The sequence below is a fragment of the Symsagittifera roscoffensis genome, chromosome 7 (genome assembly GCF_963678635.1).
Source record: "Symsagittifera roscoffensis chromosome 7, txSymRosc1.1, whole genome shotgun sequence".
In the NCBI taxonomy this organism is placed as follows: domain Eukaryota; kingdom Metazoa; phylum Xenacoelomorpha; order Acoela; family Convolutidae; genus Symsagittifera; species Symsagittifera roscoffensis.
In genome coordinates, this window is record NC_087068.1 from 22,517,194 (window position 1) to 22,535,193 (window position 18,000).

Here is an 18,000-nt window from a genome sequence, read left to right on the forward strand (position 1 = left end):
TCCTAGTCATGTCGTCTGTCCCGGCACATTAGTTTTTGTCCTTTTTTTATACATAAGTGTTTTGTTACAATCCAGGTTTCTTGACGATGGTAGTTTAACTAAATTATGCCAAATCGTGTTTGGTGATCTACCGAAGTGTGCTTCAAAGGGGGAGCAGTTAAGTGATTGTTGTGTTACTGTTCTTAAGCATTTTATGATCTTTAGTAATGCAATTTCTAAGGAAGGTTTCTGATTTTTTTGTGCCATAACCATTAGTCGTTTTTTAATTGTTCTAATTAGTCGCTCGACCAGACCCGTAGCTCTATGGTCACCCACTGGAATGAATATGACGTTGATGTTTTGACTTTCTTGGAAATAAATCCCGACCCTTGGTCCGCTCTAATAGTTCTGGGTATTCCATGCAAAGATATGTATTTTCTAAGAAAATTTATGACCGATTTGGCAGATGTGCTTGATGTTATTTGTGCCGATGGGAGTTTTGAAAATCGATCAACGCATACGGGTATGTATTTTTTTTGTTCCCCAAGTTAACGGGCCGGCAAAGTCCAATTCCATTTCTTGATTTGGTTCAACGACCGTTGGAAGTTTTCCAAGTTAATCATGTTTTGTCAGATGCAATTCTCTCAGTGTGCTTGTATTTCTCTGTAGATTTTAGGCCACCAGATGTAGAGGGTTGCCGGACTTTTCATCGCAAACTGGCTTGGGTGAGCTTCGTGTAACCTGTGAAGCATCGTCGTCCTCAAACATGCAGGTATAACTAATCTACCGTCAAAGTAAAGGCATCCTCCGTTAACGTGCAAGTTGTTGATGTAAGGTTTGTAATAGTTTCCCAGTAGTGCGATGTCATGTTTTCTGTCTTCTTCGATTGCGTGTTTAATTTTCTTTGATACAAGGTCTTGCTTTGTCAATAATGTCATGAATTTAGAATCAAAGATTTCGGGCGATGAGAACGGGAATAATTTATGTTTGACCGGCTTGGAACTTTTTTCTTGAATGAAAGTTTGCTCAGATGTACATGACGGGTTGCTAGTACTGGGTTTTAAGTTTTGGGCATTGTATACAGTTGAGTTTTCAGGTTGTTCGGTTAGTTCAAATTGATCAGAGATGTCTTTAAAAGTTTTGTAGTTAGTAGAAAAATCGATAGTTTTACAAGATGGAATGCAGTCTCCTGTTCGCGAATTAAAATTTGAATACACTGAAATTTTGGAATGTATAGATATCTTTCTTCCCTTCAGTGATAAACAGTTGTTGATCCTTGGCATCCCATCCTTTTGATTGAATCTTCATTATAACTTTTCCAATGATATTTATCGTACTCCCGAAGCCCTGATTTGCTTTTTTCGTGAACTCGTCGACTGCTTCTATCTTTAGAAATCTGTCTCTTTTTTTTCAATTCATGAAGTAGGTCTTTCTTCATAACCGAAACCCGACTTGCTGAATCGATTCGTGTTTCAGTAAAGGAGGGCTTAATTTTTCCCAATGATACCATAAGTGACTTTTTCAGTTCCAGACCTTCATGATTGAATACAGTTCTCACTCCTCCTTCGATTTTGTCGTTCACCGCTTTTACTTGATTGTCAATGTCTACCGCTAAGACTAGGAAGTCTTCCAGGTCAATTTCAAACTCGGGATTATCCTGTGGGTTGGCCCTGTAATTTTCTGGTTCGGGTAGTGAATTTTGAGCAACTATATTAATTCGTGTTCTGGCTGCACTTCTACAATGTTTGGCGAAATGACCTTTGCGCCCACGCGTGTTACAGCTCCTATCTCTAGCAGGACATGATGTAAGGTGTCCCTTTTTGAACTGTTGACCACAATTTCGACATATATTACTTTCTACAATATTTACAGTTGGTTCGTTTTTTACACGTTGAGGTTTTTGTACAGGATTATATACAGGAAATTTCAAGTACTCTTGATGTATCTTTGTACCTTTCTCATGAGCAAGTACATATGCCAGCACGTTTTCTAGGGTCAACTATTCGATGCATAGTTGTTTTTTTTTGAATCTCGACTTTTCGCATATTTGTGATAAAAATATCTCTAACTGATTCTGCCTCAAGCTCGCCCAGTTAACAATTTTTTGCCAGTTCCGAGAGTTTCCTGGAATTTTTCGAATGTCTCGTCATCTTTCTGCATTCGGCCAAGAAATTTGTATCTCTCGTAGGTCAGGTTTGTAGTTACAGTGAACGTTGTTTTTAGTAGATCCCAAAATTCTGCGAAATTTATGTCCAGTTTTCTTTTATGTGAAAAGCATTTTGTCCTTCTCTCCCGAGTGCCAAATACAATTGTGACCTTTACTTCTTGTCGATATCGCCGATCTGAAGTCCATTAAACTTCGCGTTGTCTTCTGCTTTTCTCCTCACCTCTTCGTGGTAGACTTGTAGGGCTTGTTTGTGTCTATCTTCCTTTTCGGCCCGACTGGATTGATCATCAGAAGGTTCCGCTATTTCTGCGATGGGATATATTAGTTCGGGTCTCGCCGGAGTGTTAATCACGTCTTCGACATCCACCGAATCTTAAGCAATGATTGTTAATTGAAACTCTCTGACCATTTTTCCCAATCATATTGGTTCTCGTTTGATGCGTTATTCCAGAAAAGTTCTAGGCCTTGTTGGTTCGACTCTTTTGACTGCGCCATGTTAAAAAGTTGGATTAAGTTAGGTAACTAAGAATAATTAGGTTAACTTGAACTAAGACTAGTTTAAGACGTGATATGTTGGAGATCTCTACTAACGGATAATAGACTTTTATCTAAGGCTAGATTAAAAGACGGTTTATTAGGACTACGCTAAGAGAATAAAACGGAGTTAAAAGGTTTAATTAAGATTGGTTGAGATAACGAGATTGTTTGCAAAAGAAACGATTAATGACTCCAACTTCAGATATGCCAGAAGTCGTTGCGCTTTTGGCAGGTGTTAACTAATTGACATAAGCGAATATGCAAAATAAAGTTTAAAAGGTCGCTAACAGTAATATCACTTTTGACTGGGCGTTTTTTTACATTACCAGATATAAATACGAGTTTATTGAGTTTTTATGAAAAGGGTGAAAGTAGCTCTTTAAATAGGGTTTTTTTGTTTTCAGGAAATTATCTGACTAATTGTTTCCTCTCAAATTTGATTTTATGCGCTTCGTATTTAATTTTTTAATAGCGGAATTTAATTTTTTTTTGTTTGCCACAAGCGAAAGTGGAAATGAAGTGATATCGACTTCGATTCAGAGCAGAGTTGAAATTTTTAGTTTAAAGCAAAGTAATTCACATCACATTTGATAATTTCAATTTTGAAGTTTGTAGGAAAAGTAGTCATTTAGTTCTGGCGGGGTAAATTGATAGTCATCGCCTGGCTTGGTTTTTCTTTTCATTTTTTAGCAGAATAAAAAAATTTGTCTGTTGACCGAGTTTTCTCATATGGATTAGTTTATCAGAAAAATCAATGATCAAAGATTCTTGCAATTCGAAAAGCACTGAGGCCAAAATTTTTTTTCAGTGAAATGGTTCAAACATTTTTGTCGGCTTAGTAACCGATTCATAAGTTTTGTTTCCGTCGTAATGTTTTGTTTCAATATTATTCTACTGCTGATTACTAAATAATTTCCTTCTGCTAGCTTAGGATAATTTTTTCGAATAATTCCGCGATGGGATTTTCTTTCAGTTTTTTATCGGTTTGATTACCATGGTATGTTTGCAATAGATCGTAATTGGTGTCAAAAAGTGTTAAGCATTAAATATTCTGAAAACTCAAAAACCTTCAAATTGATACTTTTTGTCTATAAAACTCCAGTTCATGAAAAAAATTTACAGCTGTTCGCTGGCTTTACATAGCAGATAATTTTAATTTTTTCGTTAAGTGGAAAAGAACGGCGTTTTTTCAATTACATAAGCTAAGGTGTTTTTTTTAGGAAACTTCAGATTTCGTTCTTGCTCAGGTGTGATTTCTGGCCATTAGACTTCTGTTTTTTTTTCAAGTCTACTCGAATTACGTTTTTATAAGGAGGACCAACTCTACGATTGAACAGAAAAGGTGTAAAAGTCAAGAAAAACGTGAATGAATTCTTATCTCAAAAATGAGATATAATTCAATGAATTGCAAACGTAAACAAAATTACCTATTGGTCCAGTTTTCTCTAAATAGGATAGAAAAAAAACTAAATTTTGTGAATCAAGCTCCACTATTGAACAGCAAAATGTCCAACTTTAAAAAATGGACTAAGTTGATGAAAAAAAACTTTTTCGATATGCATGTTTTTCACACATTTCCAAATTCACACTTTTACACAGTTTCTTCCACTTTTGATTTAATTTTAAATTCACTTCATTTCTTTGGTTGAAAGGAAGACTAACTTCATTATCGCCTAGCGAAATTAGAAAAATTGTGAAAAACGTTTTCGAGTTCCAGTTTTGAAAAGTGAAATTAGTTTTCAGTTTTCCCGGCGGAATAAAAAGTTTGTCTTTCGATCCAGTTTTTTTACTCTCGCGAAACGGGTGTAATAGTACGAACCTGCTTTTTCCAACCTAAATCTCCAAAAACGAAAATGGAAATGACGTGACATCGTTTTGATTCAGAGCAGAGTTCAAAATTTTAGTTTAAAGCAAAGTAATTCACATCACAATGTAACAATAAAGAAACCTCGATTTCAGAAGCTTTCTAACTCGTTATAGCTCGCAGTTTTGTGAAATGCATATTTAATTCATAATGTGGCTTTATGATTTGCGATTTGTTACATGCAACGTTATTGTGGATGCCTTCTGTTTGTTATATTCAAAATTATTACTTGCAAAATTGAGTCTGTTTGTATTTGGTGCCACTTTTGCTGAATCGTTTATCGTATGATTAATATTAACGTTATCTTTTCCCAATTGATTCTTGTGTTCAGTTTGTGTCAACAGTTGGGTTTGTAAATGGTGGTTTTGAATGGCGTGTGTTATTTGCGGTTTTTATGTGTTAATGAATGAAGTGATTTGTCACTTATCGAGGCGTGCTTTTTTCAGGAAAAATGTCTTAAAATTTCTTTATGCCCAAGTTTGATTTTTCGCAGTTTAAGTTTCGATTTTGTTAAGTTAAATTCAAATTCATTTGCTTTGTTCAAAAAAAATGCAAAATTTTGTAGCATGAAAATGCCTGAATCGATTATTTTCAAACTTAACTAAAAATAACCTATTGAGGTTTATCTCATTACTTTTTTTTGCTTAGTTTTATGGGGATTTAAATTTGACTTGATATGTAATTTTTTGTTTTCCTTGCTCATTGACTCAATTTCGATTATTTGGTGGCTGAATTTAACTTGTATTCATTCTATTTGTTTTATGGCAAGGAAAATGTCAATTCCGAAATATTGCAGACGAGTGATTCTCAATCACGAGATTCGAGTCGCATCTGGTTTTCAGAAATTAGGTTTTATTGAACAAAACATTTTTCACTGATTCAAGTTCAATGTTTTTGTTCAGAAAACTTCAAAAAACTTCGATCTTTGTAAAAACTGAGCTGTTTTGTAAAATTTAAGCTTAAGGGGAAATGTCATTCCAAATCTTAAAAAAAAACCTTGTTAGTTTTTAGTCGTTACCGCAATTTCATCTGTTGAACATTTTTTGTTAATCACCTAAGTTATAGATGTATAAGTATTAGCATGCTATCTTTATAAATAGCTTTTTTGTTGTAACAGCAAAATCAAAAATTAAATTTTTTGATGGACAGAAAAACTATTTTGAAAAAACTCTGGAAATAAAATGGAACGTAGTCACTACATTTTCTGTTTGTATTATCTTCACTCTTAGGAAACATTTGAAGCTCGTTGTTGTCGAAAAAGTCCCAACTGGCAAGGTTTCAGAATGTTTTTAGGTGGTATATAAACCGACCAAAATTGCGTAATTGTTACATAATAGTTATGTAACATTTCTATAACAGTTAAGAAAACTTGGCTGGTTATATACTCTGCGCATTTTAAGCTGCTTTACTGCATTCACGGGATATAAAAGTTGCAACTTTTAGTTTTCAAGCGATAAGATGAACGAAAATTTTTTCACGTTGATTTCTCCAACCACTAGAGATTTATGGCTGAAATTTTGCCCCAAGATGGATGAAATTGTTAATTAAGTTATGGCCGGATAAAAAAACCGTAAAAAGTTGTTTTCAGTGCGCTGTTTGACAATTTTATTAGAGAGTGCCAAAAAGGTGTTCTTAGAGCCAGATAACCCGTAAACAGCAGAAGACGTTTGAAACTTTTGACACAAAATTATTAGTTGGAAAGCTACGGGTTTTGACTAGGGCCTCATATAGGTTTTCCCTTGGTTAAAAAGGAACACAAAAAATTTTTCTGCTACGAAACTGAAGTTAACTCAGAGTTTAAGGGCTTAACTTCTGTCTAAGACCTGAACACGTTTTCTATTTCTGATTTATGTGAAAAGAAACCTATGAGGGCGTACCTTGGACCCTAAGCTTCACAACGAATAAATTTAAATCCAATGTTTTAAACATCTTTTGCTGTTTACGGGTTTATTGGCTCTAAGAACACCATTCTGAATCTCACTGATTAAATGGCCAAATAACGCCTTCAAAACAACTGTTTACGGTTTTTATCCGGCTGTAATCTGTTAAACAATTTCAGCCATTAATGTCTAGTAGTTGTAAAGAAAACTTAGAGACTGTACTTAGAGGCTGGTTTGCTTACACTCGATTTTTTCGAAGTTAGAAGAAATCGAATAAGCGATCATTGCTTTTTTACGATCTTATCCTTCTCTGCCCTCTTACATTGCGTACCTGAAGTTATATCCCAACCAGAAGTTGCGGTAATCCAGTAATGACGCCACAAAATTCCATTCCTCCACCCCAGAAGTGTGTGATCCATCCCACAAAAAGCCGTTACCGTACGCGCAATATTCCTGGGCTCCAAGGAAGGCCATCGGAGTTTCACGCCAGAAATACCTTTAAGTTCAAACTCAATCATAATTTAAATGAAATTTTTTCATATCAATACTTATGGTTGAGACAGCCCAGTTCCTACGGTTATCTACTAGCCCGTCAAAATGTCAGCTAGAACATCATACTTCTAACTAATTTGTATCATAGTTCATCATAATTAATTGGAGATAAATAATTGAATAATGGTCAATGAAGATATGTCTGATTCCGTCATCGGGCTGATTCTGAATTTGTTTTTCTTAACTCTAGAAGCAAGCGAACGCTTAATTTTGTGGCCTTTTTAAATATTAAAAAATCTTGTAAGATTGTCACAGCTTAGTTAACCTTGAGTAGTTAACCTCCGGGTTAGGCCTTTGGCTGGTTAACTAAAAAGTAGCTTAAAAATTAAACAGCGCAAAACTAAAGTTACCGTAGTCAGGGGCTTATCTAGGATTTTCGCGAGGGGGGTTGACTTTTTTTTGGGTCGGCCGAATTGATTTTCCGAGTTCTTCCAAATTACCATTAAGACCTCACTTAGGCACTTTTTGGAAAATGTCCAAAAAATCGTGTTTTTTCGGCGCGCGCTCTCCCCTTAAAGTTAGTATATTTTGGCGCCTTTAGAAGGATAGAAAAATGGATATCTCAAAAAAGTACAAAGTGGGGACCCTTTGGGTCGGCAGGGGGTCGAATCCCTGAGGGGGGGGGGCGTGCGCCCCGCCCTACCTAAAGCAACCCCTGGCCGTAGTAGTTTTTTTTACCGCTGGTGGGTGAAAACGGTTACTGTCAAAAAGTGCTTGGATGACGAATTTTCAAATTTTGTTGAAAAGAATAAACAGCCCCCCCCCCCAACACCCCAGTCCTCTATTTAACTATTTTTTAAAAAGTTTTTATAAAATCTCCCGACCAATTCTGTTTCTATGAACCACATATTCGTAGGACATAACCACATGCATACCCCTTTAGAATCTCAGTCTCAGGTTCGTCCAGCAGACACTTGTCCTGTCCACCGTGAGCAGAGATGCTGCACTGCCTCTCTCTGAAGGATATCCACACACTCAAAAACTCATCTAAATCCTTCTCCTCCATGTACACCCACTCTCCAATGCTGTCCATTCGCTTCTGGTTCATTGCACAGTCGCCTGGCATTTCATCGTCCTAAATTTTATATCAACGTTGTAAGAAATCTCGTGGCTATTTAGCGTGATAGTTCCTCAAGCTAGTAACGAAAAATTAAAACACCACTATAGTTAGTAGTAATGTCCCGCAATGAGAAAAAAGGGTTAAACCGATTTTAGTATCAAAAAGGTATTCAGAAAAAATATGAATTTGGATCAATTTCAAATCGATTGAAGTTGATCGCATTTCAAACCGGTGAAAACCCCATTTGAATCGATTCTGAATCAACTTAAATTGATCTCATTTCAAAATGTGAAAAATCATTTTGTATTGATTCTAAATCGATTGAAATCCATCCTTTTCTCTATATGGCTTTGTTTTCAAGACAATATAAATTGATTTAAATCATTTTGATATTTTTTTCCGCCAATTTTTATACTTATTTTTATTACGCTTGCAATAAGCAAGCTTTATCAAACTGAATAAATACTTTTTTTTAACAATTTTTAACAATTAATTTTTTATATACTGGTTAACAACTAGTTTAACAAAATCAGTTGAATCAATTATTTTCAATTTTCTTCTTTTCTCCACTTCTCTTGTTACCTTCTCTTATCGTGATCCAGGTATCTTCTTCCATGGCCTGGAAGCAAAGCAGTAGCCTTTGTACCCTAAGGTCTGGGGTTCGAGTCGTGGCCCGATCTTGTTTTGTTCAGTATCAAATTTTCATAATTTTTTTTTCGGTTCAGTTGGTGTTTGCTCAAAGATGGTTGGCTTTGTTGCCACATCATTGATTTTTTTTTGCAGAAACTTTCATTGTAGTTGCAAGTGCAATTGTTGTCCATTGTTGTTGAGGTGGGACTTTTTTGATGAACTCAAGTTTTGCTTCGGCTCAAATTGTGTCTGCTCAAAAATTGTCGGCTTTGTTTCTTTTCGTAAATTTTGTTCCGTTGTTGCTGATTTAAAAATCAAATGTCTGAAATGTTTGAGTGGAATGAACTTCTATCGAGACATATGAAAATTTATATGACCTAGTTTTTGTTTAAAAAGTTTTCATTTTCGGCTTTTTATGTTTTTATTTTATGTTAGTGTTGCATCGCAAATGGTGCGAAGCTCCGCTTTGCCTCTGTGTACAAGTTATAATTGAAAATTTTAATGTATGCTTTTCAGTTACTTTTAAGTTCTAACTGATCTGAAAAAAAAATTGAAGATAAACCTGTAGCGGATTTGAGGGTGACGCATCCTGCCCTTCAAGGATTTGACCCCCTGTCGTCCTAAAGATTCTCTTTTTGTATTTTTTCGATCCAAATTTTTTTCTATGGGCGCCGTTTCTATGCTGCAGGATGTAAGAGCTAGGGAAGCCGAGCAAGTGGTCGCTACTTGCTATCGCCGCATTTTAATCCAAATTGAAAGATTTGCGGGTTGCCGCTTTTCTTAAATTTTGCGAGTTGTCTTTTGTTGCAAGATGTTGCGGTACCGCGAAAACTTGCAGAGAAAGACAACTCGCAAAATAAAGCCCACCACAGAGGGTTATCATGCAAAAAATTTGCAAGATTATTTAAAAGATGATGCAGCTTTTTTATGATTTTATTGCTGGATTCTTGCAAGATGCTGCAAATTATTCGCGTTGCGAAATAACCTTTTTTAAGCAAGTTTTTTTTTAATTTCGTCAATTTTTGTAGGAAAAACAGCTTTACGCGAAGACAACCTTTAACGTTCTTGAAACGAGCTAAAAATAGGGCCACTTATTTGAAAGACTCAGTTCGGGGAAAATGATCATTTTTGAATTTAGTGCAAAGTTTTTTTTAACATTAGTTTAAAATTGAAAAACTGCTTGGTTAAGTAATATATACCCGTATGCTCTTCGCGATGCCGCTTTCATTGCACGTCGGCTTTGTTTCCAGCAGCATTCCTCCGTACAAGCAGTGCTCGGATTCTTTCAGTGAGTTTCGAACTGCGAGATCAAATGCATCAATTTCGTTCAAGTAGCAGAATCTCTTGTGGCAGAAATTGAAGGATTTACAGGCAGGTGTAAGATTGCACGAAGAAGCACAACTGGCGCGTGTCGGCTTCTCGAGAAACTTCAAATCTGGAACGTGTAACTCGTAACCGGTTCTCATGTCATTGAATGATATGAATCTAAAAAAAACAAGATTGACAAGTTGCTCAGATCGTTCTGACAAATTTAACATCTTCATTGATTTTTTTCGGATGTTTTTGCTGCTTCTATAAAAAACATCCATATTCACAAGTCTTCACAAAGTTGGCGCTCGGAACAACATGATTAATTAGTTACTGTGCATTAGCACACAATTTTCCGATCACAGAAGTTTGTGAAGAGAATTAGAGGAAATGAAGTATTGAAAGAGGGGGCTTGAAGTTTATAAATGCCATGTATGCTGTTTGTTCCGACCCTTGAAAATGGGGAGGATCTTTTTAAAAGGGGTGTTTTTTTTGTGTTTTCCACGCAAAAACAGGTACCAAAAACAGTTATCGGACTGGCTCGATTGATCATCATTTTGAAACCATTTTAGACGTAATTCGAATGACACTGTAAAACTTTCAAAAAATTTTACCTATGCCGAGAAAAACCGGTTGTATAGTTTTGATTTTTTGTCCTTTTTTTGACCAAAAAAGGTTTGTAACAGGCTTGTAAAAACGCTTGTAGCGCTTTCTTAAAAATAAGAATTTTAAGAACAAGCAAAAAAGTTCTGCGAAAAATTTGAAAAAATTTTCGCAAATGTTGTAGAAATTTTAAATATATATATATTTAGTTCACGTGGAAAACTGTTGTCAAAGGTACTCAATTTATTTTTTGTATCGAAGCTCAAAGTTTTTGTAGATTCACAGATCACACCAAAAACACAAAACGACGCTTTTTGAACGAAAAAGGTTGTAGTTTTTTTTAATGAAAACTAGGTCGGAACATTCTGTCCTACTTATACACCAAACAGTTATCCTCGTTATTATTTGATTTTTTTTAGGATTGGTCAACAGAAAATGTATAATTATTTCTTATAATCTCTTATAATTTATTATAATCTATTATAATATACTATAATGTTTTTTTTCGGCCAAAAATCTCTAAAAGTGAGATGACTTGTCACTCTTTGGTTCATCGGAACACAAAAATCTACCACGAAACAAAAATTTCAAGGAGATCACTTCATTTTAGTTGAAACAATCCCGCGGTAGACGAAATCTAATTCTTCTATATAAATCATGAAACTAAAACTTTGCTCTGATATTTTGGTAGTGAAAAAAACTTTAAATGTTCATCATGAAACGACTATAATCAAGAAAAAATTAAATAATAAAAACGAAATAAAATTTAATTGATTTGAAATCTGTTAAAACAATTTTCCCATTTTTCACATGAGCCTTTGTCTACAAAAAGCATAAAATCTAGGCAATTCAGGTGCAATGTCGAAGACAAAATGGGCAAACCAAAAGGATTGTAAACTATAATCGACAATAATAGATTTTTTCTGCAAAAACGATTTAGAAAATTCGATATAAATAATCGATTATAATGTAATATAATTGATTATAATTGGTTTTAAAAAAAGAGATTATAATCGATTAATAATTCATTAAAATCAATTTTTTCAATTTTTGTAAGACTGGTACTAAAATCAATTTATAATCGATTTCTAACGCTTGAAACCGGATGCGGGGACCGTTTGATTGGTGAGGAGGTCAGATCCTTGAAGTAAGGAAGGCCTCCGCCTCCAGCCCTCTCCCACTAAGCCGCACCTGTATTAAATCCTTTGCAGGCTGATTCAAACGACAATAAAAAAGCACAAGAACAACTGCTATTCAACATGCCTATAATACTATGACCATGGACTACACCCAAGTTCTTTCTTTCGTTCAGATCCTTCAATCAATTACGCACGAAACTACTTTAATTTAAAAAAAGAAGGTACCTGTGACAGATCATTTTCTGCCAGTTGGGAACAATTTCATCATGCCTCGTCATGCAGTTTGCACTTAGGAAGTCGGATTCAACAAAAAAATGCAGGGCTGTTTGCAACAATTCAGCTCCGACTTCAACTAGAAAATACCCTGAACGATTGTCTGCTGGTTGGTCCCACGCTTCAGCCAGACTTCTTCAACAACCTTGTCAGGTTCCGATTCTACAAAATTGTACTAGCTGGCGACATTAGCAAGATGTACAGGTAAACAAAAAAACACCTCAAAGAAAGAAATTTACACCGGCTCTACTGGAGAAGAGAAGAAGATGATCAATTTCAGAAGTACCAAATGACTCGTGCTATCTACGGCATAGCTTCAAGTAGTTATCACCTAATGCGAGTTTTGTCAAGCAGCTCCGAAAAAACAGATGATGAACAGACAAAGCTAGCAATTCGCGTGACCTTCTACGTGGACGACTACATCGGTGGTGCAGATACTGAAGAAGTATCCATCAGAACCCGTCAGAGTATCACCGAAACTCTGGGATAAGTCAGTTTGCGAATTCGAAAGTGGGCAAACAACACCAAGGTCGTCATGGACGATTTACTCTATACAAAACGCAAAAAAAAAGATTTATTCTCAGCTTCAAAACTCTAGGGTTCAATTGGATATCAATTTGGTTATCTTCAGAAAATTTCAAACCGGAAAAATGAGAAATCAAACCCATTAAAAACCAGAACTTCTTTCAAGCATGCCCAAAATTTTTTCCTGAAGTCAGAGATCTAGAGTTTTACCCACAGTTGTTCAAATGGCGAAAAACACAATCAAATTGCCACCCAGCATCCTCTGGTCAGCTAAAACAAACTGGAAACAGGAGAAAGACATACAGAAATCCTCCTAAAATGATGGAAGGCAATTCATCAGGTTTGCCTGAAAGCATTCGAGCACCTATAATTACTCACCGGATGATAGTAAGCAACTTGGTACAAAATTGGATCCCCTTGGAGCAGTGACCATAATGCCGAAAATACTATTCCAAAAACATGGGATGTAAATTTAAGGTGGAATGACGAGATGACGATGTTGGGGCAATTCTTGCGCACCAATTCCAACTTTGGATGTTTAGCTGAGGTCTCTTGTTTTCTCCGGCTGTACCTCGGTACTTGGCCAAGGACAATTTTTAGCAGTTCGACTTATATCTTTTTAGACGCAGGAACCTAGCTTACTAGCTGCAAAGTCATGACTTGCACCAAGGAAAAGAGGTTGAGTTCTATGAATTGAGCTTTGCACAATGGTTCTGGGCTGTAAACGCCTGAAATGTATCTTCAAGTCAGCCAAAGTTTCGCAATTAATTGGTAGACGATATCAGCGCCTGAAGTGATGAATGCAACAAAATCACTGGCTTAGATCAGTTCAACACCAAGCAAGTAGTTTACTTTTGTAGCCGACTGCATTGCCAAAATTCAACAAATGCTAGCAGCCGACAAGTGGGAATACGTTCCGACTCATCAAAAACCTGCCGATCAAACAACTCGATCAGTAGCAGCAGCTGAACTACAAAAATTGCAACTTTGATGATCCAGACCTCTTGGTTGCAGACAGCCTAAACAAAAATTATCGAAGCAAATGAAGAGAAGAACGAGCTCAAGTGGTCCTTCGACGAAAGCAACCTGGTCACAGAGACAGCTGGTGGGAAGGAAATCACAGAAGCATTCAAAGCAACCAAGACTAAAAGCCGGATAGACAAAAAAGCGCGAAGTTTTTCGGGTTCGAGCAATAGGGATCGTTTGGTAAATTCTCCGCACCGGAGCTTCAGTTTCAATTTTGCCCTGAAACTTTTGAGGAAGAACACCGACGATCGCAAACAGCTTCGCAAGTTAGGAGTCAACCTTTTTCTATGAGACGTGCCAGAGCAGCATTTCGACGAAGAAATGAAAACAAACAGAGACGGAAAAGACACTAGCCGGACATCAAGCCTCCTTCAGCTAAATGTTTCATAAACAATGATGGTTTGCTAAAAGTTGATGTACGACTCGCAGCAGCTGATTGCCGAAACCGAAAAGAAAAATTTCAGATTTTCTTGCCTCCGAACACTCGTTTCTCGAGAACTGTGCTTTGCCATGGTCACCATGTGCAACTACTTTGTGGATTGAATGCCACTTTTGCTCAAACTGAGCAGCAAAACTGAATAATCCGGAACAAAATGATGGCGCAAGCAATGATAGACGGTTGCAATACTTGCTTCAGGTTTCATAGCAGCGCAATAAACCAGCTGTTGAAAGACTACCCTAGTGAGAGAGTCAACCCATCACCGCCATTTACTACCTTGGTAATGACTTAGCCGGACCAATGCACTACAAGGAAGTGCGTTGAATTAATTTTGAATTAATAGATTTTAGAGTATCCAATCGCTATGCAACAACACAATAAAAACTGTGTTAAATAATCTAACTTGATTGAGCCTCAGGCTGACTTTTTTCTCCAATTTTTGTCAATTTTTTGAATATAATTTTCGATAAAAGCTCCCAATGCTTTTTTAGTTAACGTTAAGTTCGCACTTTCGCCATTTTCAAGAGACATTTTCATTATTATCTTCCTTACGAATCCAATTGCACACTGGATAGGCGCTCCATTTAGTCTATGTATGTTTTCTGTCTTCAAACATGTTCGGAAAATTAAGAAAATTCACTCTTAAACAGTCATAATTCGGCTTACAATTACAACGTACGTTTTTTGGGCACATTTGCTTTGTCGCAGATTCCGCAACCAGCAAAAATAGCTAGCTGTTCTTGATTTTGCAAATGTAAGCAGATTCCGCAATATGTAGGTCAATTCCGCATACGTAAGTGGAATCCTCGATCTGGGCAAGCGGAATCTTCAAATTTAAGCTTTTTTCCGCTAAATTCAAGTGGGTTCAGCAATTTGGTTCTTTGCTGATTTAAACCAATTGTCAGTTGTTGCATACGCAAAATTAGATTTGACGCGCATTGAGATCAAAGTTGGGTGAAAGGCTGGAGTTGAGATTGAACTTAGCAGAGTTGATATCGAACCTGATTCGAAGTTGGTTGTAAGTCGGCAGGAATTGAGATCGAAGTTGGGGGCAGTAATTCAGATCAAAATTGCTGGTAGCTTGGTAGGAAATGAGATCGAACGTTTAATTCTTCAACTGGTAGCTCAATTGTAAGCATTAATTGAGATTGATGTTGCTGGTGACCAAGTATTAAATAAACGATTTAATTTAAAACGCTACTATGTTTAATATTGGAATCCGCAAACAAAAAGCGGATTCCGCTAACAATTTGCAAATTCCGCTTACAATTTACGGATTCCGCAATAGCTCAGTTTTAATAAACCTATATTTCAATATTTGTTTGTGGATTCCACAAATTGTTCCAAATTCTGCAAATTCGCCCATTTTTGCAGCAATTTTCTGCGGTACATTGTTTTAGCTATTTGTTTGTGGAAAACAAGATCAAAGAAAATTAGCAATGCTGCGGATTTTGCAACAAATTTAATTTGGGCCTGTAGCGGAATCCGCCTACAATTCACAATATGCACAATTTCGCCTCGTATTGATTTAAGCCTCGTATTATTCGAAAACACCCGTAATTTCCTACAAAACTCCGTTAAATTTTTTCTCCGTTAAATTGATTTGGGGTGGATATTTTTACAGATCCTCTTTGATTCACAAAAAAATTTTAAATGTTTTTTATCATTTTAGATGGACACTTGGTGAAACATCCCGAAACCAGTTTCTTTGTGAACTTGCCTGCTTGCGCGCGGTACTCCAATCTGGCGTGATTTTCTCAGAACACAAAAAAACGTAATCAATAACAAAACGCGTTTATAACTGCGGAAAGTGTTCATTTTTCGGATTTTACCTTGGTGAATTTCAGATGATATCAAAATTCAAATTCTAAATGATAAAAAATTAGAGAAATGAGCCAACTTATTTGAGAAAACTGGTCATTGTTCTGCCTTTCAAAAGCGTGGATAACCTCGGACAATTGAATGTATCAAATCAAATAAATTATAAATGGACTTCTTTAATAGGCTTTGTTCTCAGATAGCAGAAGTGAGTTTGCATTACTTGAAAAATTTAACAAGTGTTAAGCAAGATTCAATGATATCTAAACACCTTTCATCTGAGAAGCAGAATTTTCAGAAATTTTTTCTCAGAAGTAAAAAGGCAATTGAAACAAAAAGATTTACGAGAGTGAGGAGTTTAAACTGGCTCTTCTAGCTTCAGGGCTTCAAGCTAACAGCTATTAATTCTTAATTTTTGTAGAAGCGTTTTGCTACGAAGGAATCAAGGAACCATTAAATGCTTTCATTTTGACTGCCTCCAAGCTGCTTTAACGCAGTTTCGGTTGCATCGATAGTTTTTAAGCGGATTCAACACTGACTTGATTTAAATGTTGTTGAATCGAGTATAAGGGAAAAAGTTGCCAAAACTTTAATTACTACAGTACTGATTTAAATTATCCGGACAAAACGAACAAAACTTGAATTTTCGAACGCCTTTTTCTCAAATTGGGTTCAGATTAGACAAAAAGTGGAGAGGACAAAAGTTGCTTAAAATTTCATCAGAATTGATATGGGCAATTTTTTTTCCGAAATTCACAACCCAAATTTTACCCTAAAAATGTGTCAATTTTTTTCTTTTTTTTTCTAACCAGTATGAGAGAAAAATATAAAAATTTTACTTGATAGTCAAAAAATGTGATTTTTACTATATAAAACTCAGAATCTTTGTTTAAAAACAAGTTTTTGAAAATTTGCGCACATTTTCTTAGATTTGACACTTCTTAATCTTTGTTGGGCTGTGTAAAAGGCTTCTTGTGAGATAATTCTCTCATTAATTAACAAAGTTGCTCCAGCTTAATTCTTGATTAATTGAAAAAAGCCAAAATGAACTTTTGGTTGAGAATTTCGGAGAAAAGTTTGCACTATAATAATTCTGATGAAATTCTTAGCAACTTTGTTCTCTTAACTCTTTGCCTAATCTTAACCCAAATTGAAAAAAAAAAACGCGTTTGAAAATTCAAGTTTTAATCGTTTTGTCCGGATAACTTGAATCAGCACTGTATAGTCCATTATGATGTAGACAAGCTACTGCTACATATTGCAATGAACAATTTTGTGACTAAATCGAAACAATGTCAAGATGAGAGTAATTTTCGCGATGCAATTTAAGCTGTTGTTTTTTTTTACTATATAATGGATTATAGTGACTAAATATTTGACAACTTTTTTCAAACAAAAACTTTTCGAACAAAAATTGAATAAAACACGCACAATTGGAAAAATTTTCACGCGCTCAACTTTTTTTTTAATTTGCTAATTGTTTTGGTTGATTAATCTAGGAACGATTTTGCATCAGAGTTTCAATTTCTCATTTGAAAAATAAACTATTGCAATATTTGAAACACCAATGCAATTTTTAATTTTGCGCTAAGTTTTCAAATAATGCACCAGTTTTCAAATATGGCACAGAAACATACTAAACACGTGTTTTTTTTTGTTGCAAATTAAGACCATGAAATCGATTATATTGTCATTATAAACAATTTTGGTTCTTTTTTTTCTGTTCCTAGCACCTCACACAAGCATCATTTGTATGGTGTAAAAGATACATTTTTATGGTTTAAATGATCTAACAATGAATTCACAAAAAAGTATGTTTTGATTAGATTTTTGAAAATTTGGATCAAAAAAAGGTATTGTAAAGAGCCGACTTCATCATATACCGGTCTTAAAACTGGACTGAAAAAGAATCATAAAATTAAGTTTCCGAAATAATTGAAAGCATTTCAGTTTGATAGAAAACAATTCTTTTGAGAAATTCATTGTGCGTGGGGGCCGATCATTTAGCAGACCAATCTTTTAGCATAAAAAATGAAAAATGAGTCTTTTAGCAGACCAAAATAATTAATTGAAAGATGGTCGATTGTAAGACTCAAAAAGACGCTAAGTCTGAGGCCAATATTCCCCAATCAAGTCAATTATCTCACAATTTGTCAACAAAACTATCAACTTCAAAAACACAGCAGTCTAAATTTGCGGC

The 18,000-nt window shown here is 35.6% G+C and overlaps 1 protein-coding gene across 1 annotated transcript; it reads right to left on the reverse strand.

Annotated features, from left to right (window-relative positions):
- Positions 1–623: 623 nt before the first annotated feature.
- On the reverse strand, positions 624–15,890 carry LOC134851951 (uncharacterized). Its single transcript, XM_063868226.1, has 8 exons — positions 15,703–15,890; positions 9,869–10,154; positions 7,855–8,054; positions 6,759–6,923; positions 6,425–6,432; positions 2,302–2,518; positions 1,487–1,715; positions 624–899 (listed from the first exon to the last, which is right to left on the reverse strand). Exons 1-8 carry the CDS (start codon positions 15,798–15,800, stop codon positions 624–626), a joined length of 1,479 nt encoding a protein of 492 aa, XP_063724296.1. The 5' UTR covers positions 15,801–15,890.
- Positions 15,891–18,000: the final 2,110 nt, after the last annotated feature.